Genomic DNA, 24,428 nt, shown 5'->3' with positions numbered 1-24,428 from the left:
GAAATCAATGGGAGGTAAAAAGTGCTTAACTTATGGCTAGATGGTGACTTTGGATTCAAATAACATATCCTGAAATTGTACAGTTCTGTTTGGATGTTGACTGAGTTCTTGGTGACAGGGGACAGGAAGTATGAGTTATAAATGTGTTTAATAATAAATAATAACCAAAGACTGACAATTTCTATAACCTGGACACAATTACACTGCTAGAACAAAAAAACACACACATTGGAACTAAAGCAATAAAGCAATCCACCAAGTTGACTAGGAAAATGGTACATTTAAATTAAGAACTGGAAATACTGAGCTCCTCCCACAAAAACTGGAGAAATTTTTTAAAAAAACTTTGTGTCAGAGAGCTTTATAGGTCACCCTGGGTTTGTTCATTCTTTGGGTGCTGGAACTGAAACCACCCTCCGCACTAAGACAATACCAAAAAAGATAAAGGTCCCTTGTGCAAGCACCAGTTGTTTCCGACTCTGGGGTGATGTCGCATCATGATGTTTTCATGGCAGACTTTTTACGGGGTGGTTTGCCATTGCCTTCCCCAGTCATATACACTTTCCCCCCAGCAAGCTGGGTACTCATTTTACCACCTTGGAAGGATGGAAAGCTGAGTCAACCTTGAACAGGCTACCTGAACCCAGCTTCCGCTGGGATTGAATGCAGGTCGTGAGCAGAGCTTGGACTGCAGTACTGCAGCTTAGTACTCTGCGCCGTGGGGCTTGTAGGACAATAGTGGCTACGAGTTATTTGCTCCTGAACAGATTGGATAAGTCAACTGAAGTTTTTTAGGGAGGCCTGCAGGTAACAATGGACAAAAAAGTGATGTTGCTGTAAATCCCATGAACTACCACCTAGAGCTTCATCAGAGTTAGTCTCCACCACAGTAGTGCTGTCCAGCTCCTGAAGGAGGAAGGGAAATACAGGTGTTGAAGGAACTTCCATGTGACCTGTAGTTTCTGTCATTACAGGATTGGTATAAAAGAAGAGCAATGGTACCAAGTGATCCCCTAAGGATCCTAGGGATCACTGGAGTTGCCCCATTGTCATCTCCTGGGACATGTTTTACTAGCAAAATTGTGTCTCAAAAAATTTAGGACTAAAACAAAAAACTAATCAGGAACAGGAAGCCACTTTGACATAATAGGAATAAAAACTACAAGACAGGATTATGAAACTGCTGTGCTTCAGCAGTTCCGGTAGCAGGATAACATTGTAACTGAAACAGAGTACATGGACTGCCCTTATGTTCAGCCCCAAGGAAATGCAGTGGACCAGGACATGTTCTGGAACATACTTACACAGACCAACATCACTGTTTATATAGACAAATGTAAACATATTCTTTATATCAACTTCTTAAATATAGAGAGAATTTTTCTATGCCTCCAACTCTGGTTCATTAGCCTTTTATGCTATTTTACAGTACTGCTACAGAGACATTTGGATTTCACCTCTTGCAATATTCCTGTTTCTCTTTAGTTATTCTGAAGCTATAATTCCCATAAATGCATCAGCTCCTATTATTTAGGTTCTACTCAGCAGCTAAAATGAAAGTCTATGATTGAGCTTGGAAGTGGTAGGTTCTATTGTTTTAAACAACTTTAAGATCTTGTTGTTGTTGTTAGCCTGTGAGCCATGACAACACTTATTCCATGAGTTATGACCTACTGACAATAGCAGGTTTTTTTGGGGAGGGGGAAAAATATGGAACCTCTGGCAGCCCGCTGCATTTTGGCGTGGCTGCCGGGGAGATTTTGCCCCCCCCCCCGGAGGAAAGAGTGGGCAATTTAGCGTGCTTTAGGCACGTCTTCAGGGGCGGGGCTTCAGCATGCCTTCAGAAGCCTCCGCTCCCCTCTCGGCAGTCCTCCTGCGGTGCTCGGTTCTCCCGCCCGCCCTGTTTGTTATGTAGGCATTTGCTGGTCGCCTCTTTTTTGAGGGGCCGGGTAGGAATTTTTTACTCCCCGGCTGTTTGGCTTATGACTGGGGTGTGTTTTTTGCCTACCCTGCATAGCATATCAGTAGATTGAGGAATTGGCTTCGGGATGGTGCCTTCTTATAGATTGGTCACTTTTTAGGGCAGATTTTACTGGGTTTATGGCGCCATGTGGCCTGGGGAGGACCGGTTAGCCTCCCCCTTTTGGGGAGTTAGGGGTCTGGTAGGATCAACCTTTGGGTATTGGTGACCCAAGGTGTGTGAATGCAGACTGTTCTGGAGACTCAATTGGATGGGTGCCTTTCACTGAGACGCGTCTGGTGTTTGGGCCCTTCGGTGCGAGCCTCCTTGCTGGCCCTGCCTGATGGGAGCTGTGACACACAGCTCCGGCTGGGGGGCTGGGACTCTCACCCACTGAAAAAGGCAGGGGAGTGGTCTGGGGAGACCCCTGGCCCTGACCTGGCCACAGTTTGGTTGCCCTTGCCATTGCTGTGTTATTTAATAAAGTGGCCATAGTTTTACCAATTTATTTGTGTCCGCCTCTTTATTCCACCTTTGGCGGGGGGGCAAATGGGATTCATATGTAATTCATACAATCTCTTGAGATACTGAAGTTGAGAGTTTCCAACAACATTTTGCCTAAAGTAAAAAATCCATGGCAAATATGGAGGTTCCTTCAGAAACAAGCATCTGAAGAATTACAAGATAAACTAAGATCTTAGAGTTCTTAATGGTAACATTTAAACTATGGAAGTTGTTATTTAAGCTTCACTGAAATGAACTGTGCAAAACTACTACTCTCAGTCATTTCAGCAGATCTTTTGCACTACAAAAGATACCTGTGGATGGATTGTGTGCCATTTCACAAACAAAGTGTGGTCAAGAGATATAAATTTAAAAGAATGTTATGAGGTGCAGCTTTCAAAAATGATGCTTTGAATCTGTCCTTAGTAACCAGATTATATTTCTCCATTTACAATAGTAAATAATAGCAAAGGTATCACTCTGCCAAACATTCATTTTTACAGTTAAAATGTTGTTCACATTTGATGACATAAATAACATGGAGGCTATGAATCACATTTTTTTACAGGAGCAATACTTAAACCTTTCATTTGTTTTTATTTGTGCATTCTCCTTTAATGGAATGATACTAGGTACAACACCACAGATATTCCAGATTCATACAGTGCAGTCTTTTTCACAACACAAAACAAATGCTAGGAAATCACTGTATGAATGCAAGAATTCCTACCTCTCTTGTGGTTTGCAACTTGAATAGAAGAAACAGTAGACAAAACTAATTTTGGACCAACTGGATAGGTTTAAAAAAAATGGAAAAAGAAATTAGAAAACTTCACATAGGAAGAAATCATATGATAAAAATAGGATAATGTTGCTTATTTTTTTAAAAAAATCTGCCTGCATAAAGCTCAACAGGAATCAATATCTTTAAGCACAATCCTATAAGTACTGTTCCGGAACCAACCATGTCATTTTCAGTGTATTTGTCTGTGAGCAGTGATGGGCAAATGCATCCTTGGAATGTTGTTGAGTATTCTTAAAGTGAAAGACACAGCTGATAATGGCAATAGAATAGGAGCTCTCTTCAGTCCCCTTCCAGTATTTCCTTTGGTGTTGTGGAAGCCAATGCAAAATGATTATTCCCTATACTGCTCATTAAATGTTGGAAGGAGTCTATGCTGTGGCTTCTTTTCATGATAGCATTGCCCCAATTTCCAGAAAGGAAAAAAAAAGGCAAAAGAAGGAATCAGAGTGTTGACTTCTTCCATGTTACTTTGGACTTCTGACAAAGTGGCTTCCCTACCACTAAAGGTAAGAACAGACAGGAGTCTTAATATTGAAAATGATGGATGACAGTATCTACAAAACAGGAACACTGACTCAAGTTGGAGTATGTGTGTATATAAAATAAAGCAGGGATTTCTAGAGATCTTACTTTTCCTGCTGGGTGTGAAGTATGAGAAAGAAACTTCATGTGTTATTTTAAAAATAGTGAACAGAATGGTTATCAATTAAACTGCGAACATGTGGAATATATATCTGTTTGGAAAAATCTGTATTTCAGAAACTTATCTCCTGCACCACTTAGGTACAAAAACAGGTGTTTATATGTGAATTCCTTTTAACCACAAGACTACCAGCTTTAGCGATACAGTATGTATGTGAGATGTTCATGCATCACATGCAAACTGGTTAAAATATGAGCAGTGCAGCTCGCTTGGATGCCATAAATCTAGTAGTGGCTGTGACTGAGATAATGAATTTTGTTGGGGCATCCCTTATACATACTATGATCAGTGCTATCAGCTTTAACAGTGCTAGTTACACCTGGTGGGGGCTGGGTGGGTACATGTACTCTGCAGGACTTGTACTACTGTATTAGCAAGCCCCTTTAGTAAATTACTATTATGACAATATTTGTTGTTGTTTTTTGCTTGGACCTTCATATTTGACCATAGGAAGGGTAACTTGAAACACTGCATTTTGTTTCTTCCACTGGGCACCTATGTTACAACTTAGATTATTTGCAGTTCCATTTGTTCAACAAGGAGCAGCAATTGAAATGCTAAATGTATCTTGATTAACTCATTATCACCAATAGTCAATTGATTGTAAAATGCATAATAAATAATTTTGTCTGGAAGTCACAGCCACTCTTCGTGGAGAGCTGCTGATCAAAGATCTGTTATTTTACATATTTTCAAGGGCCATATGAAAAACTTGTAAAATATAATATGGATATCATGATTAAGGCAATTCTAGCTGTTAGTAATGTATGTATCTAGGGCAGTCTCAATTTCATCCTTGCGATCAAGGGCTATGACTACAGTCCTTCCATTCTACTCTTCAACAAATTGCTAATACATTTAGTTTAGCTTAGAAACTATTTCCTGGATCGTTTTTTGCTTATTTCCTCCTGCATCTGTATTCATTAGAGTTTAAAAGGAACATCCTGTATATAATGATAGCAAACTGAAAACCAATATTATTTTTTAATAGGAGGGAAACAAGGTAAGTTCATGTGAAATAATGAGCAGGTTTATATCTGACTGAACAAATTTGCTGTACAAAGTTATTGCAGGGAAATAAAGTTTAAAATGCCAGCATTTTTGCTATATCGTTCATTGTCTACTCCATTCCTTCCTGGAATAATCATCATGCCACAGTCTTGTCAGTAGATTTTCATGTGTGAATGTCATTGGAATTCAGATGTGGATCTAGTGCACTAGGGATTTCAGACAGAGAGATTGCTGTCAGTGCTAGTGGAAATGTAACGCTTTAAGCTTGAGAGAAAAAAAAAGAGAAGAATATGGGAAACATCCTACAGAGTGACCTGACCTCCTGAAAAAGGAAGCAGAGAAGAGAAAAGCTCTGCTTTTTGAAAATGCTGCATTGTTCAAAGAAATTCCCTGAGAATATGGCACTGCTTCCAACATTCTAAGTCCCTCTGTTTCTATGCAGCCTTGGTGCTGAATACCAACTGAAAGTAACATTCATTTCAATTATAAAACAAAGCAGAAGAGAAAGACATTAAGAAATGATTTGATGGAGACAAAGGAAATCCCTGGCACTCAGAGAAGTCTCAAAACTTATTTATAAAGCAAACCTCGATGCCTATACAATCCCAGTCTTCTCCAGGGACTCATATTCAATTTAAGCAATAAAAGTGCTTATAACTTTGGTGAGTAAGATCTGCACATGTTATATAAAGCCTTTTCATGTAAGATTCATTTGTATGATAATAATTCTCAGTAGGTTGTTTGGACAGTATATCTTGTTCTTAGCCCCAAGAGAGAGAAAGGAAAAAAAAAAAAAAGGTCTTTTGCCACTATCTGTGATTGAATGAAAGCAGTTAAAGTTATTTTAGACTAGCAGGAATTTTACAGAATCCTACCTTGATTTGGGTTAGAAACCCCAAGGGAAGATATATTCGGCAATATCCTATCAAACTTTGGAGGATCTGCATGTATCAGGAGAAATTAGGATTTGTTATTTACATCTGTGATAAGATTTCTGTTTGTTTGTTTCTAAACAGATGTGTATGGAGAAAGACATAAAGCACAAACATCCATTACTGGACTTTGTCTATGACACACTTGGACAATACATTACTGCCACATTGAACAAGAACAAGCAATTGATGATTCTCAAAACACTGAATGGACATTTACATATTGTATGTATATGTAACACTTTTGTATAATTTAACTGTAACAATTTTTATGCTGAAATATGAACGGGCTGATTACCTGAAATTTTCTCATTTCACTACAGAGTAGTCTGTGATTGTGTACCTTTTTACCAGAGATGCCACAGAGGGAAGTAGAGGGCAAGGAGGTTCCTCTTCCCATCTTTCAGATTACGTGTAATTATCCACCAGTTCATCTGTATCTCTAACTAATTCACAGATAGCAGTTTGAATGATCCAAATACACATATGTACCAGGTATGCATGCCTGTCAAGGCAAGCACTGAGAATTGCAAAAGCCCTGTTTCTTTCACTTAGAAAGAAAGGCGACTTTGACTTTTGTTAATAATACACATTACAATGAGGCATAAAAGAGAAAATACATAATATTTTAAAAATGCATTACTTTTTCAATTTTAATTTGAAATATATCTGAGAGCTCTGGAAAATATTGTGAACATCACCTCTTACAAATCTGTTTCTCTTTCTTCCGTTAAACAGTTGGAATGGCAGTCATTCACATATGAGATCTTTATGGAAAACATCTCTAAAAGCATCTATGCTCTTTACTACATAATATGCACAATCCAAAATGCTGTGGAACTCTGCTGAAGACACAGTTACACACAACCTCGTGATCATGTGTAGCTGTGGACAAGTGCACTCATTTCTGCTGCCCCTCGATGGACACTGAAATCAGCATACGTAATGCTTTTTGAAGAAGTCTACTGTCCAGGGCTTTTTTTGTAGCAGGAACTCATTTGCATATTAGGCCACACACCCCTGATGCAGCCAATCCTCCAAAAGCTTACAGGGCTCTTCTTACAGGGCCTACTGTAAGCTTCAGGAGGATTGGCTACATCAGAGGTGTGTGGCCTACTATGCAAAGGAGTTCCTGCTACAAAAAAAGCCCTGCTCTATCTATTGTGTGCAGTAATTAAGTGATCAATGGGCATGTGTGATCAAGCCTTGAAGAGAAGGTGGCAGCATCCGATGATAACACAGTTCCATTGTGCCTGCAGCCAGTTCATTGGTGTGCTACATTCAGTAACAACATAAACCCACATTATCTCTAATTCTATTTAAAGCAATGGTTTCTATGTCAGGTTGGAATATGAGATTATAAGGGAATAGAATATTTAATACTTCCCACTTTCAAGGTCCTGGGAGCCAAACAGAGCAAGATTTACTATTTTATGCTGTGGGGACCAAAAAGGATTTTTAAAAATATGTGGATTGAGCTCCCATTACTTTCCATGAAAGAAAAAATTCATACATTTTGTATCATAGCTAATCTATACAAAAACAGGCAGCTGTCCAAGGGAAAAAAAAATTCTACTCATGCACGATCAGCTAAGCCCACACTTATTTGTCCTGCACATGTGTCCCATAGAAATCAGAAAGAAAACCATCGTTAGAATTTTTCACACCTCTTAAGATTAGTTTTGCTGTCTGGTGAAAAATATTAAATTTTCATTTTAAAATAGTTTTAATCTTGTGAATTTCCAGTGAAAGATACTGACAGTCTGAGATATTCTGAAATTATCTAATGACATTTCTTATTGATTGCAGTGGAACCAGAATTGCTACATTTTAAAGTGAGCTTTTAAGCTGATGATATAGAGCAGGGATGGCCAACGGTAGCTCTCCAGATGTTTTTTGTCTACAACTCTCATCAGCCCCAGTCGGTATGGTCAATGCCTGGGGCTGATGGGAGTTGTAGGCAAAAACATCTGGAGAGCTACTGTAGGCCACACCTGGAGTATTTGGATCAAGATCTCGCCCATACAGATGTGGGAGTAAATATGCCCCATCACACTGAAAGAACTAGGAAATGGGTGCCCACAGACTTTAAGGTATAGTTGTGTGACTCACTGTAAACAGATAACAGAATTATTTTTTAAAAACTTGCATTCAAATTCCTTTCTCAAAGAGTAAGCAGCTCTACTTACGTCTAGCCAATGCGGTTCACTCCCAAGAAAGTGTTCTTAGGACTGCATTGTCACTCTCTTCAGTAAAACGTTCTAATTATGTATATTTCACTTACGTAGACACAGCCAAATTGACAAATGTATTCTGCTCAGATATGAAATCATTTTAATTTTTTAAAAATCTAAATTCTACTTTTGAAAAGTTTTAAGACATAAGAATATGATAGAAGCCATGTTGGAGCAGGCCAATGGCCCATCCAGTCCAACACTCTGTGTCACATAGTGGCCAAAAAACCCAGGTGCCACCAGGAGGTCCATCAGTGGGGCCATGCCACTAGTGGGGTCAGGTCTCCCACTGTGCCCACTCAAGCACCAAGAATACAGAGCATTACTGCCCCAGACAGAGAGTTCCAACAATACACTGTGGCTAACAGCCACTGATGCACCTCTGCTCCATATGTTTATTCAATCCCCTCTTGAAGCTGTCTATGCTTGCAGCTGCCACCACCTCCTGAGGCAGTGAATTCCATTTGTTAATCACCCTTTGGGTGAAGAAGTACTTCCTTTTATCCATTCTAACCCAACACTCAGCAAATTCATTGAATGTCCATGAGTTCTCATATTGTGAGAAAGGGAGAAAAGTACTTCTTTTTCTACCTTCTCTATCCCATGCATAATCTTGTAAACCTTTATCATGTCACCCCTCAGTCGACATTTCTCCAAGCTAAAGAGCCCCAAGCATTTTAACCTTTCTTTATAGGGAAAATGTTCCAACCGTTTAATCATTCTAGTTGGTCTTTTCTGCTCTTTTTCCAATGCTATAATATCTTTTTGGAGGTGCGGTGACCAGAATTGTATACAGTATTCCAAATGAGGCCCACCATCGATTTATACAGGGGCATTATGATACTGGTTGATTTGTTTTCAGTTTCCTTCCTAATAATTCCCGGCACGGCGTTGGCCTTTTTTATTGCAGTTTCAAATTGTCTCAAGATTTTCAGTGAGTTATCTACCATGATCTCTCTCTTGGTCAGTCTTCTCCAGTTTACATCCCATCAACTTGTATTTATAGTTAGGATTTTTGGTCCCAGTGTGCATTACTTTGCCCTTGGTCACTTTGAACCTCATTTGCCATGTTGACACCCACTCGCCCAACCTCAACAGATCCCGTTGGACTGCCTCACAATCCTCTCTGGTTCTCACTACCCGGAACAATTTAGTGTCATCTGCAAATCTAGCCACTTCACTGCTTACTCCCAACTCCAAATCATTAATAAACAAGTTAAAAGGCATCAGATCCACTACTGAGACCTGCAGTACCCCACTCCTTACCAGCTCCACTGTGAAATTTGCCCATTTATACTCACTCTCTCTTTCCTATTAATTAGCCAATTTTTGATCCACAAGAAGACTTGTCCTTTTACCCTGTAACTCTCAAGCAGGGCTGGCCCTCGCACTAGGCAAACTAGGTGGTTGCCTAGGGTGCCGAGAGGCGGGGGGTGGCAAATTGGGCTCTCTCCCCTCCCTCTGGTGCCCCAGGCAAGTGCTTAGCTTGCTTCCCTCCCCACTCCCTGCTGCTGCCATTGCTAGCCCCCCTCTGGGCTGCCACCGCCTCCCCCTGCGCAGCATCCCACCCCTGCCCTCCAGGTGCTCTGCTTGCCTGCCCATCACTGCTAAAAGTGGCAGCACTCCTCTCACTCCCTTCCACCTGCTTGCTGGCTAAAAGTAAGCTTAGCTGGCTTTGCAGCTCGCGCCTGTGCATTTTGTCTCTTAACAGCGGCGGTGGGCAGGCGAGTGGAGTGCTGTGGGGGCTGGACACTGCGCAGGGGGGTGGGGGGCAGGGAGGGGAGGGGGTGCGGAGCCATAGGGGGGCCATGGGGGTGCTTTGAGGGGGTGCCAGGCAGCAAGTCTGCCTAGGGCGCTCCAGGGCGTCGGGCCGGCCCTGCTCTCAAGCTTACTAAGGAGCCTTTGATGAGGAACTTTATCAATAGCTTTCTGGAAGTCAAGATAAACAACATCTATTGTGTCCCCTTTGTCCACATGTTTGTTCACTCCCTCAAAGAACTCTAACATGTTAGTGAGACAAGATCTTCCCTTACAGAACCCATGCTGAATCTTCCTTAATAACTTTTGTTCATCAATATGCCTACTAATTCTCTCTTTGATAACGGTTTCCACCAACTTTCCCAGTATTGAAGTCAGACTGATTGGCCTGTAATTTCCCAGATCTACTCTGGAGCCCCTTTTAAAGATATGGGTGTCATTAGCTAACTTCCAGTCCTCAAGAATGGAGGCAGATTTCAATGAAAGATTACATATTACATATTGTTGTCAGGAATGCCTAAGTTTAAATTTTAATGCTAAAATTCAAGGTTTCTTCCTGTCCTATTTTGAATTGAATGTTGCATGCCACATCAATCCCAACATCAGAGATGTTCACAATGCAGTAAATGCCCTGAAATGCAAAACTTGCTCCCAGACATGTTTTCAAACATTTTAACCTAAATATTAATTGAATTGAATTTTGGAAGGATAGGACACACTCATATTTTTTAACCAGCTAGCTGATTTTTCTGCTTGTTTTTGCTCAAGATATTCAATTCTTGCTCCATTTTGACAGTTATGATAGAAGATAGCTATCCTGTTATATTTCCTTCCACTAAACTAAACTACTGGCTATGTTACCCAGTATGTTGTGTTTAGAGAGGCAGCAGTTGAAAAGAATTGAGAAGGCCCATGGAAAATTGCAACAGCTTCAGCATGGACTGTGAAGCAATGATTTGTAGAACCTTTCTGATTAATTTCATGGATATTACAACATCACTGAAACTCTGACTGCATGTTTGGGGTATTTACATGCAAAGAAAAATATACTTTTTGCAATAGCAGGGTATTATGAATTTTCATTTCACTTGTAACTTATTTTATTCTCAACTTTCGCTTGTAACTTGTTTTATTCTCAACAGAAAAACTCTGAACTCTGGTTTAACTGTGTATCATTCTGAAGTGAACCAGAAGCCATCTTGTTCCTCTTTGTTTTTAAAACTGAACTCGGTATTGCTTAAGGTGTTGCTAAGTTGTTCCTTTTATTCCCTGTTCAAAGTACTGCTAACTACCTTGTCATTGCTGCCTTCATTTCCAGTGCTGAATGCTAACTGGCTTGCTATTATCTACAAAATGTTAAGATTTAATGTTGCACAGGGCACTGAGGAAGTGCTCAAAAACCAGGCTGCTGTATATTATCTTACACACCATGCAAAAGGCTTTATTGTACAGCATCTTGCACAACATGACAGAACGTTTGCTCTTCCTTTCTGTTCTGTTTATTATATAATTTTCTTGCTATATCTGGGACCATTAGCGATATAGAAGAATATGATGTTTTAGCTCACCATTACGTTTTGTTTCCCCAGCACAAAAATCATCCCTTTCTGAGAGATTCATTCTGTCCCATAAGCCCTGACTAAGCTGGGTAGAGTTTTCGAAGTGTCCCAAGCTGTGAAAAGTTTTGGAAGTGTTAGTAAGAGTGAAAACAGCCTTTCCTCAGAAACAATCAAGAGTACTTCAAGCCATGGGAAAATGCTATTCTTCTACAACTAGGGTTGCCAGCTCCAGGTTGGGAAGTACCCAGAGATTTTGGAGGTGAAGCCTGAGGAGGGCAAAGTTTGGGAAGGAAGGGACTTCAATGGGATATAATGCCATAGAATTCACCTAAATTAGCCATTTTCTTCAGGTGTCTGTTGCCTGGAAATCAGTTGTAATAGCAGGAGAAGGGAAAACTGTAATAGGGAAGGGCTGTGGCTCAAGTGCTAGGGTATCTGCTTGGCATGTAGAAGGCCCCAGATTCAATTGCAAGCATCTCCATTTAAAAGGACCAGGTGATGTGAAAGAGCTCTGCCTGAGCTGCTGGATAGCTGCTGCCAATCTGAATAATGTGGATCTTCATTGTTCTCCACAGTGCACCACTGGAGGCTAGGGGTTGTTTTGTCCCAGTAACAGGATGGAGAGATGGATGAGTCATGATGTTGGCATGGGCAAAGTTGGCTCCCTTAAAGGCCTGACTCCACCCATAGGCTGACAGTTGCTATTCTGTTGCTCAGCTCACCCTCCTGCCCTGTTCATAGTGCAGGTTAAAGCCAGTCATCTTTTGGGCTAAGTAGGAATTTTCACTTCTTCTCATGATTGGCCTTCTGAGAAGGGGTGTCTTTTTTTCCACTTTGCACTGTGAACAGTGAATCTGAAATAATTGGCTATGGTCACTTGTGGAATAGTGTGGGTAGGAAACCTGAATTGGTGAGCACCTGGGCACATTCCTGTTTGGAGGCAGGGGGTTCACAAGGAATGGCCTTGTGGTTCAAGGTTGGGGATGGATATCTCTCTTTGAAGCTACCTGGGTAGACTTATCCCTGCAGCTGTTTCCAATATGCCATGCTGCTGGTTGAGAGTCACAAGGTTGGCTCAGGATTGTGGCAGGTAACTCGCCCATTGATTGGGAGGTAGTCAGAGGATTACATTTGGCCAGCTCCCTCCTCCCTTCTGTGCTAGGTGTATTTCCCTTGCTGCACAGGTCATAAATAGTTAATAAAGTGGCCCTTGTTTAAATCTGTTTCAGCATCCATCTATTTGTTCCAAACCTTTAACAGACTTAAGATTTCTAGACATAAACGCAACTCGAGGCCCCTGAAAAGGGATCCTAAACCCAAACTTAAAACCCTCCAACAGGTACAAAGCGTCCACCCTCCTAGGATACTTAGCTAGCCATCGCTTAAGCGGTCCCACCCTTATCGGGCTGGGGCCCTTTCTTGGCTGGAAAAGCTCCTCCGCCCCCGCCAGGCTTCTTTTGATTCCTGCGCCCCCGGGCTCTAGGGCAGCTGTCAAAGGCGTGGGATCCACCACACAAGGGGCAGGCGTGCTTGAACTGGCACGCCTTTCTATTACACACCCCCAGGGATCCAAAGTCCCAGCAGAGCAAGCGGGGTTGAACCGCCTGCCCCGCTGTACCGTGGGGAGAGCTCGACGAAGCGGATGAGGACGCCCTACTCACTAAGTGACCACTATCTGATCGGTCACCCAGGTTAGGCCTAGCCGGAGACATAACCTGCAGCCAAAGCTGCTGGTGAATCCGATCCCACTGGATGGACGGATATAGGGCAGCCCGCATTCTAAATTCCTGGTCGTACTGTAACCAGGCTGATCCACTAAAGGCAGTATAACCTTTATAAATAATGTCCAAATATTGGAACAATGATGCCGCCCGCCACGGCTGCACCCTGGCAATTACCCCAGCATAAATGCAGAACCCAGGCAACCAATTAGCCCATGTTCTGTCAACCTTTCTCTTCCGCAGCTTCTCCTTTTCCTTTTCATCTAATTCCTCCTTGTCTTTCTTTTCCATTTCTCGATAAAGAAGGGAAAATATGTCCACATACTCTCCCTTCAAAATCTTCTCCCTTGTAGCAGGAAGCAAATGGTCCCCGAGTGGCAAAGCAACCTCCCCAAAAGGCAAGTCTGTAAAAGGCACCATCCCATACTGCGATGGTGCGCCCAAAATGGGACCAGACCAACTCAACTGCCCTGTACCCGGATGAACACAAGGTGTGCCCTGCCCCCCTGGCCAAGCCCAATTCTGCACCAGCCCAGCCCCAGCAGGAGTAGGCACACCTAAGCCTATCCCTGAGGTGCCAAGCCCGGCTACTGTAGCAGGTCCCCATGTTCCCCATGGCCACACCTGCCCAGACCCAACTTGCAAACCATCACTGGACCTACCTCCAAGCCCAGCCGGCACTACCGGCAAACCGATGCCCGACGTCCGCGCCTCCTCCACCGCACCTGCATCAGGGCCACTGGAACCAGCATCCTTGCCAGGCACGACTCCACCAGACCTGCCCTCAAGAATGGACAACCTGGTGAGAATGTTAGCCTGCCTTGCCTTTTTGGATTGCCTAACCTCGCCCCCTCTACTCAAGGAAGGAACACCCGCCGCCTGCTCTAAGGCCTGCAGCCTACTTAAAATACTATAATCCACCATCCCCTCACCCTCCTCATCCGAAGAGGATGACGGAGGTGGTGGCCTCCTGGCAGGAGCTTTAGATGGTCTGGGTGCAGGCTTCTTGCCCTTAGACTTGCCTGAACCTTTACCCCCAGACATTTCGCCCACTTGCCTTATAAAAGGGGTAAACTCAAATGGCCGCCCAACTGTCTTTTCACCCCTTTCTCAAAGAACCTAAAATGGCCGCCCAAACTGCCTAGCAACAGTCCCAGCTCTTTCGGCCCCTCTACCAAGGAACCCACAAAATGGCCGCCCAAACTGCCCAGCAACAGCCCCAGCTACCACAGCCTAATGCTGCTCCACTATAACCAAGGGTGGTGCGGGGCTTTTGACCGACTCCACCTCCCGTGAATACCAATGCCACCTGAAGCCCTTCGCCTGGCCCACGCCTCCACCAGGATTCAACTCAGGATTTTTAGTAGCCCAAGCTGCAGTACTGCAGCTTTAACACTCTGGGCTACCAAGCTTATGCAGCATATAATCACTGACCCCAAATACAGGATAAGGAACCCCAGCAACCACTCCACCAGGCTAGACTAACCACCCAAACTCCACCAGGCTAGGCTAACCACCCCAACTCCACCAGGCTAGGCTAGACTAACTACGTGAACCACCCAGCCCCAAGAGCCACTCAGCCTGCCGCTGTCAATCCGCTGCTCAGAGAAGCCGATCCGCCGCACACTGAGGCCGCCGCCGTTCACGAGGCGCACCGATCCGCCACACACTGAGGCCGCCGCCGATCGCGAGGAGCACAAGGAGACTAAAAGCACCCCTCGCTCACTCCGAAGCCTCAAACCGCCGCCAACACAAGCCCAGGAAAAAGGCTCCCCAAGAGCCTCCCGAACGCTGCGCTCCCGATCGTCGACGGACTGAAGAGAGGGACGGGGAGCTAGCCGTTGACGCGGCTAAACCCCGCCCCCTGCAAAGCGCGCCCAAACAGCGCGCGGACCAACTCTCCCGCCCTGGAGGGCAAACAGATCTAAGCAGCCTAGCAGCTACGCTGCAGGCTGCAAGATTACGATTTTCCACTTTGCACTGTGAACAGTGAATCTGAAATAATTGGCTATGGTCACTTGTGGAATAGTGTGGGTAGGAAACCTGAATTGGTGAGCACCTGGGCACATTCCTGTTTGGAGGCAGGGGGTTCACAAGGAATGGCCTTGTGGTTCAAGGTTGGGGATGGATATCTCTCTTTGAAGCTACCTGGTTAGACTTATCCCTGCAGCTGTTTCCAATATGCCATGCTGCTGGTTGAGAGTCACAAGGTTGGCTCAGGATTGTGGCAGGTAACTCGCCCATTGATTGGGAGGTAGTCAGAGGATTACATTTGGCCAGCTCCCTCCTCCCTTCTGTGCTAGGTGTATTTCCCTTGCTGCACAGGTCATAAATAGTTAATAAAGTGGCCCTTGTTTAAATCTGTTTCAGCATCCATCTATTTGTTCTGATGGGGGGGGGGGGGAACAATAGTGACTTTGATAGACCAATGGTCTGATTCAGTATAAGATTCATGTGTTTGTGTGTGAGATCCCCAGTCACCACCTGGAGGCTGGAAACCCTATTTACAACTGACATGCTAGTTGGCAGAAATGCATCTAGACTACAATCTTAAATATATTTTTGTTGAGCCAGTGATCACTGAAATTCATGAAACTATGGTATCTACATCTGTCAGCCAGCAAATTCATGTATGAGTTACAAAGGTTCTCTCTGATATGCTTATCTTGGATTTTCTTTGCATGCCATGAATTCATCCACTGAAACCAATGAGATTAGAAGAATATAACTTTGTTTAACATTGTGCTACCAATCAACTACAACTTTGGCTAATTAATAACTCAATTTTAATCAATAAGGATTGATTTTCACATATAATCATTGTTTAATAATGAGATTGATCTATAGTTCTTTACATTAGTGACATCTCTATCTTCCTTTGGAATCAACGAAATTACTGCTTCCTTCCATGTATTTGGTATTTTCCCATTTATTCTTATCACAATCATTAATTTTTGAAGTTTCGGTATTAATTTTTCTTTAAATGTTTTTTAAAAATTTGCCGTAAATCCATCTGGTCCAGGTGCCTTTCCAATTTTCATTGCATTAATCACTACTTCAATTTCTATTTTTTTCAATTGGATCATTCAAAACTTTTTTCATATAATCAGTTAAGGGTGCTATTTTAATCTTCTGCAAATACGCTTCCATCTTTTCCTTCTTTACTTTAACACCTTTAAATAGTTTAGCATAATATTTAAAAAATTCTCCCTTTATTCCTTCTTGATCTACCATCTTTCTTCCATCAGCCACAATTTTATTAATAATTTTACTTTCTCTCTTTTTCTTCAATTGCCAGGCCAAATATTTTCCAGGTTTATTTGCTTGAAAGATTTCTGTTTTAATTTTTTCAAATTCTATTCCAATTCTTTATTTAACAGATGTCTCATTTGTGCTTGCAATATTATAATCTCCCTTATGATTTTCTTTTTTCCTGGCCTTTTCCTTAATTCACCTTCTTTTTTCTTAATTTCATTTTGAATGTCCAACATCTGTTTATCTTTTGCTCTCTTGACTTTATTATTCAATGTTATTAGTAATCATCTCATTACTGCCTTGTAGGCATCCCATACCATCTGAAATTCTATATCCTCGCTGTCATTTACTTGGAAGTACGCTTTGGTTTCATTTTCTAGAGATGTCACTATTTCTTTATTTTGTAGTAAATCTTCATTTAATCTCCATCTTCTTGACTTTTTCGACAGTTTTGTAATCCACATTATTGGGTTATGATCAGCTCCTATTTTAGGTAACATCTCTATTTTCTTTGTTATAAGTCCCAAATCTTTAGTACCCCACAACATGTCAATTCTAGAGAAAGAGCTATGTCTAGCTGAAAAGAAGGTATAGTCTTGTACTTCAGGATTAAACTTCCTCCATATATCTTCCAAACTCTCCTGTTTAACCAATTCAAAAAAAGACTTTGGCAATTTCCCTTCTTTATCATTTTTTGTCTTCCCAGATCTATCTATCGTATTCTGAATTGTTCCGTTAAAGTCCCCCATCAATAAAATTTGCTCATAGGTCACTTCATCAAGATGTTGTGCAATATTTTTAAAGAAAATGTCTTTAGCACCATTTGGAGCATAAAATCCCAACAACAACAACTTTTTTTGGCATTCAAAGTAATTTCTACCGCTATATATCTTCCATCTTTATCTTTAAATACCAATTTCGGGTCTAATTCTTGTTTAATATAAAAGACTACTCCTCTCTTCTTCTGTTCAGCCAACGTAAAAAATTCTAGTCCCAATTGTTTATTCCATAGAAATTTATAATCCTTTTGTCTAATATGCACTTCTTGTAAACATACTATATTACAATTTTGTTTTTTATCCAATGAAATGTTGCCTTTCTTTTTTGTGGTGAATTTAGTCCATTTACATTCCAAGATATCGATTTGTAATCCATCATGGTGCAAATTCTTTATTTTTTCATGAAATCTACGCAGTTCCTGTGTATTTGTGATTGTAATCCTTTTCCCTTAAAGTTCAAAGCTCAAAACTTCAGGTATTATCCATCTATACCTCATTCCATTGTCACATAGTTTTTCTGTCAATTTTTTATATGCCTTTCTGTCAGTTAGCACTTATCTTGGCAATTCTTTCATAATTCTTACTCTACTGCCTCCCACTGTCAATGACTTTTCAAAGTTTTTATTCATGATCTTTCCCACCATTTCTTTTGTCATAAATCTTATGACCACATCTCTTGGCAGATTGTTCTTTTTTGCATAGAGTGAATTTACTCTATACATATAGTCATATATATTTCTATTCCCTTCAGGATCTTCCTCCAAAAATTCTGCAATTATTTTTATTATGTATTCTTTCAGGTCTAATTCTTCATCTTCAGGTACACCTCTCAGACGGATCTGAGTTTCCATCAGTTTGCAGTCAATAATTGTCACTTTTTCTTGTAATTTTAACAAGGTGGAGTCATGTGTTTTCACTCTGTCTTCCACTTGTACTTTCTTTATTATTACCACAGTGTCATTTCTGAGATTCTCTATTTCTTTTTTTTAATTCTTTCTTTGAGTCCTCAATATCCTTTCTTATTTCTTTTTTAGAGGCAGTTATCATTTCTTTCACCCCCTTCATTATCCTAGCTTCCATTGCATCTAATTGGGCTTGCATTTTCTCTATTGAAGCAGACCTAGCACAAGTTTGTTTCGGGTCTGACATGTAAAAAAAAATCAAAAATTTTGATCTCACCAGATTAAATTTGAACCATTAGGTTTGATAAAGTGAAGCTTGCCCTTTCCAATGCACCCAGTTTTGCTGTCCTCTGAGCCTCCCAAGCTCAGATATTAATGTTTAAAGTTTTTATTTCTCCCAAAATGGCAGTCACAACTTTTGCTTCATTTAAAAAAAAAATCTTTTTTCCCTTTTACCAGTTCAAATCTTCTTATCTACTATCGAACAGTAGTAATTTTTTAATTGCCAAATCTGTTAACGCCACCAATTTTTAATGTCCCAATCACTTTAAAAATGATGTTAAAACTTAGTCCTCCCAACAACAATGGCCACCGATGTTTCTCTCTGGTATTATAATCCTAGAGTAGGCTGTTTACTTGGTTGACTTCCTTCTTCTTCCTCCAATACTTCCTGCTTTTTTTGCTTTCAAATCTCGTTTCACTGGTAGAGAAATCTCACAATATCTGATGTATTTCCTGTGTTAACTGTGAATGCTGCAGATCTGTGACGATGGGGCTGCCTCCTCAACCACAGACAGACTAAACAATAAATTCCTTTCTTCTTTTAACACTGTCTTTTAAGTTTACAAAGTTCAAATTTATCTCTTCATTAAACAATGATTATAAGATATACACAAGAATCTTAGCAGAATGGCTTAAACAATATCTAATAAACTTTATAAAGGAAGACCAAGCGGGTTTTCTCCCTAAAAGGCAAATAAGAGACAATATTAGAACTGTTGTAAATATTGTAGAATACTATGAAAGACATCCAGAGAAGGAAGTTGCATTATTCTTTGCGGACACAGAGAAAGTTTTTGATAATTTGAATTGGGACTTTATGTTTGCAGTAATGGAGAAAATAAAGTTGAGGGAAAACTTTATAAGAATGATAAAAGCAATTTATACTGAACAACGTGCAAGGTTATGTATAAATGCAGATCTTACAGAAGAAATGATAATCAGCAAAGGTACAAGGCAAGGTTGTCCTCTTTCATCATTGTTGTTTATAATGACTCTTGAAATCTTATTGATGCAAATACAAGATGATGAAGAAATTGAAGGAATGAGAATTAAAGGATTTTCCTATATCGAGCATTTGCAGATGATATAATGTTTATAAATGAAAATGCTACACAAGTAACACCTTTGTTGTTAGCCAAAATACAAGATTTTGGAGAATTGGCGGGACTTTATGTTAATAAAGAAAAGTAAAAAAAATTGTGTAAAATATGCAAGTAAGTAAACAAAAGGAATTGAAGAGATTAATGGGATGTGAAGTTACCCCTAAAGTAAAATATTTGGGCGTGGAAATAACAATGAAGAATATTGATCTGTTTAAAAACAATTATGAAAAGTTGTGGCGTAAAATGGACGAAGATATGATAAAATGGAACAAGCTTAATTTGTCACTCCTTGATAGAATAGCTGCAATTAAGATGAACATTTTGCCGAGAATAATGTATTTGTTTCAAACTATTCCGATTGTGAAAGACAGTAAACAATGTAATAAATGGCAAAGAAAGATTTCAGAATTTGTATGGGCCGGGAAAAAAAACAAGGATTAAAATGAAAGTTTTAACAGATGCTAAAGAAAGAGGAGGATTTCAACTACCAGATTTAAGATTATATCATGAAGCAGTTTGTCTAGTGTGGATAAAAGATTGGGTGATGCTGTTGAATAAAAAGCTTTTAACGTTGGAAGGTCATGGAAATAAATTCGGCTGGCACACTTACATGTACTATGGAAAGAAAAAGTCGGATGGTTTTTTTTTCTCACCATTATATAAGAAATAATCTACTAAATATTTGGATGAAGTTCAAGAAATATGGCGATGAGAGAAAACCACTATGGATAGTGCCAGCAGAAGTAATAAGAATAACATCTGAGACAGGAGAGGAAAAAGGGATGTCATATAATCAATTACTAAAAATACAAAGCGGTGGAATAGAATTGAAAACTGCTAAAGAGTTGAATAATAAATATGATTGGTTTCAAATGCAACAAATAAAAAGTTTGGTGGAAAGCGATGTTAAAACTGAAGGAATAAGACCAGAACAAACAGAAATAGAAAAAGTTCTGCTTGGAGATAATGAAAAATTAATTTCAAAAATCTATAAATTACTTTTAAAATGGTCTACGGAAGATGAAGTAGTGAAATCTCAAATGATTAAGAAGGCAATTAATGTAAATAAAGAAATACAGATGGACACATGGGAATATTTGTGGAAGAACTCTATGAAACTCTCAATATGTCAGAGTATTAAAGAAAATTGTTTTAAGATGATGTACAGATGGTATATGACTTTTAAAAAGTTGGCAGAGATGAACAATAAGATGCCAGATAGATGTTGGAAATGTAAAAAACATGAAGGTTCTTTGTACCATATGTGGTGGACTTGTGAAAGAGCGAAAAAGAATTGGCAGATGATTCAACAAGAGATTTCTAAGATCTTGGGATACGAATTTAACAAAGTTGCAGAGACTTTTCTGTTGGGATTACAAATGGAAAAAATTTCCAAAAGAAGATAGAACTTTAATCTGGTACTTGCTCTAAGCCTTTAGGACATTGTATGTGCAGTTGTGAAAGCAAAAAAAATACCAGAGAAATGGGATTGGATTGTAAAAGTTATGACATGGAGTGAAATGGACAAGTTAACAAGAACCTTAAGAGACTATGATTTAGAAGTATTTAAGATGGAATGGAAAAATTTCAGAAGATACGTAGAAAAAGAGTGGAAAATAAAAGGACATTGGACAATTTTTGATAATGACTAAGTACAAGAGGGAGGAGGATATTAATTTTTGGTTCTTATTAATTAAGGGTACCTTTAATATTAAGATTTTAAGTATATAACACCGGCGGGGGTCAAGTAACGGGGGGAGGGGTGGGTAGAAAGTAATATATGGGATAGATTAAAAAAAGTAATTATTAATGAAGAAATTGAAATTTATTACCATATGTTTCTAATAAAATCGTTTGAAACAAAAAAAAGGATTGATTTTCATAGGTGGGCTGCAGGTTAAGATCATACTTTATTTTTCAAAGTTATTTTCTCTTCAGTTATTTAGTGTATTAGGGAAAGAAAAATAAAATATTAAAGCTGGCCTTTCCTTCTAGCAATATGTGATTGCTTTTCTGTTTATGCAAATGTTATTTGTGCCTTCTTAAAAAGCTTAACAAGGTACCCCATACTGAAATTTTGTCAATGTGCAATTACTATTCACTTCAATGAATTAATGGCAGCAAAAGGAGATGACTAAAAATTAGAGCTATATGTTCAGTTGAGCTAATTCGTCCCAACCACCTGCAGCCTCGCTGTAGGGACAGAGGGACACATTTGCCACCCTTGGGAGAAGAGTGGAAGATTGACAGCCCAATGGGCTTGTGCTTGGGGGCTGGCTGCAGCAGCAGTGCGCCTTCCTTGCTCGTGCCAGTCTCCATCTGGCGATCGGTCTAGGCAGAAGAACTTTTAGTTTGCTCCTGCTTAGATCTTATCAGTTTCAGTTGTTTTTTAGGCGTTCCTTAAGTGAAGATTAGGTGGCCTTAGTGGTGGCAGGTTTCTGTGGTTAATGAGCTTATGCGGCTAGGAGACAACCAGAAAGCATCCCCCTTTTGTGGGGTTAGGGGTCTGTCAGGATCGACCTTTGGGTTGGTCGGCCCGTGGTGGGAGAATGCAGACCATCCTTTGGGGCTCACCTGGAAGGTTCCTTTCACTGAGTTGCCCGGCTCGTGGTTGGACCTTCCTGTTTTTTTGCCTATTTGCTGAGCTGGCCTGGTGTGAGCTGTGGTATACAGCTCTAGCCAGGGACTGGGTTGCTCGCTTGTTAAATGTTGAGACCCCTGGCTCTGACCAGGCCACAGGTTCTGTTTAGCCCTTGTTGTTTATTAATAAATTAAATAAAGTGACCCTTAGTTTAATCCAATTATTGCGTCTGACTCTTTATTTCAACTTGGGGGGGGGGGGAGATAGCACTGAATAACTTGGCTGTAGATACCTAGGGATATCTGGGAAAACTGCAGATGGCAAGCACACTTCTAAGATGAGGAATGCTGCAACTCAAGGATACATCACACTTCTAGGATGATCCATGCTGCAACTCAAGGATACATCCCAAATAAAACAAAGCAGGCCTTTTTTTGTAGAAGTATTTTCTTTTATGCAAACATAACCTATCAATTCAGTGATTAATCAAATTACAAAATCAGATCCAAAGGTGGGTCATAGAACTTGTACTAGCAGAACAGCACTTGTAGATAGATGTGAGTGGTGTTTTTGCCAAGTGTTCCCTGCTGCTACAGACTTCAATTTTGTACTCCAACGTGATTTGTGAGAGTTCTCTGGTTCATCGGATTAGAACGTGAAGGCTGTGTGGGAGGGGAGAAGTAGGAGAGCTTCATTTGCAAGCTTATTTAGTTGTGGCAACTTTAGCTCCAACCCTAACATTTCTTTAATAAATTGTGTCAAGTGCAACAACGTTGTCACAGGTGAGTTGTGTAGTTTTTCCTTTCTTTACCTTTCTACCTGGACCAAGTTAATAGAATCATTTTCCTCCAGTTCCACTGAACTGTAGATTAAAGCGCTGTTTTCACAGGACAGCTTGAATTCTTTGTCAGTCTTGTACTTCTACAATTATTACATTTTTTCTGTTACAATACGGTGCTCATTACATGAAGATTTTTATATTTTGCCAGTTGTCATCTGGATGTCCAATGAATATATCTATATCTTTGCACATTTGCCATATTATTTCATGACTAAGTTTTAGGATAAAAACTTTTGAGTCACCCAGATATTCTTCCGGAGCTGCTTGTGAAGTTTTTAGGTACCTGGAAAGAATGACTCATTCTCAACAGGCTTCAATCAGAATCCTTTAATAGCCAGAATATATAATAGCCACTCATTCATTACCTGCAATTTGTTAAGAACTCTTTTCTCCTGAGTGGTAGGAAAAATAACATAATAGTTTTGAGATCACTGCAGGAGGATAGGTAAGGATGAAGAAAAGGGTATAGAATTGTAAAATACAGGCAGTGATCTCCAAAAGCTTGTTTTATAAAGTATCATTTAAAAAAAAGGTCTGTAGGTATCTGTGAGACCAGAACAATTTATATATTTACATCCTGCCCTTTCTTCTATTATAGAATTTAAGGAAGTTTACTTAGGGCCCCCTGGAGGTCTCCCAGCCGTTAACTGCCTAGATCTAGATTCCAGAACAACTTGGCTTCAGTAGGGTTGCAACACTGTGTTTCTTCAGCTCCAGAAATTCTATATGATACATTGATCTTGGGTCCACTCCATTCTGGCTTCTGCCCTGGCTATGGGACAGACACAGCATCGGTTGTCCTCACGGATGATCAAGGCAGGTGTTGCTCCTGATATTATTCAATCTTAAAGCAGTTCTCAACATGATCAATTATTACCTTTTGACCAACCGCCTTGCCAATGCTGGAATATGTGGGGTAGCTTTAGAATGGCTTATCTCATTCCTCTGTGGTCGGAGACAGAGGCTGGCACTGGGAGAGACAGTTTCCTGAAGGATCACTTCTCTCCCCAATGTTTTTAAACATCTATATGTGCTCCCTCACCCAGCTGGTGCAGTTTTGGGCTGGGATGTTATCAGTATGCTGAAGACACCCAGCTATTTCTGTTAATGGGTGGCCGTTTAGATACCATAAGCTTGGCTGAGGGCCTGGAGGCTGCAGTGGGGAGGATAAAGCAGAGTTGGTTGAAACTGAATCAGATAAGACAGGAGTTCTGTTGCTGGGTGGGTGGGACCATGGTTGGGTTGCCAACTCCAATCCCTTGATGACATGCCGTTAATGCCAGCACAGACCGTCAGGAGTCTGGATGCCCTCTTATCACTGTAGACTTAGGTCATGAAAGCTGCCAGGCTGGTGTTTCTCCAACTGTGCCAAGCCAGGCCCTCTACCTGCCTTGCTCTGAACTAGCTATAGTAATCCATACAACAGTCACCTCCAGGGTAGACTACCATAACTCACTCTATGTGGGCCTACCCTTGAGGCTGACCCAGAAACTCCCAA

General features: G+C 40.6%; 1 protein-coding gene across 8 annotated transcripts in view; it reads right to left on the bottom strand.

Annotated features, from left to right (window-relative positions):
- Positions 1-24,428, bottom strand: part of NTNG1 (netrin G1) — a 366,458-nt gene that overhangs the window by 63,396 nt on the left and 278,634 nt on the right. For 2 of the 8 annotated variants that reach the window (XM_060232307.1, XM_060232304.1), the window contains exons 6-7: positions 5,859-5,924; positions 3,195-3,254 (exon numbers count right to left, since the gene is read on the bottom strand). The exons of 4 other annotated variants lie outside the window; for them this stretch is intronic. In XM_060232307.1, the coding sequence (XP_060088290.1) occupies positions 3,195-3,254; positions 5,859-5,924 (126 nt within the window). The remainder of the gene's footprint in view (positions 1-3,194; positions 3,255-5,858; positions 5,925-24,428) is intronic. 2 more of the 8 variants (XM_060232300.1, XM_060232305.1) reach the window with 1 other exon arrangement.

This window comes from Heteronotia binoei, chromosome 2, assembly GCF_032191835.1.
Source record: "Heteronotia binoei isolate CCM8104 ecotype False Entrance Well chromosome 2, APGP_CSIRO_Hbin_v1, whole genome shotgun sequence".
Taxonomy (NCBI): domain Eukaryota; kingdom Metazoa; phylum Chordata; class Lepidosauria; order Squamata; family Gekkonidae; genus Heteronotia; species Heteronotia binoei.
This window is presented reverse-complemented; position numbering and strand designations above follow the sequence as displayed.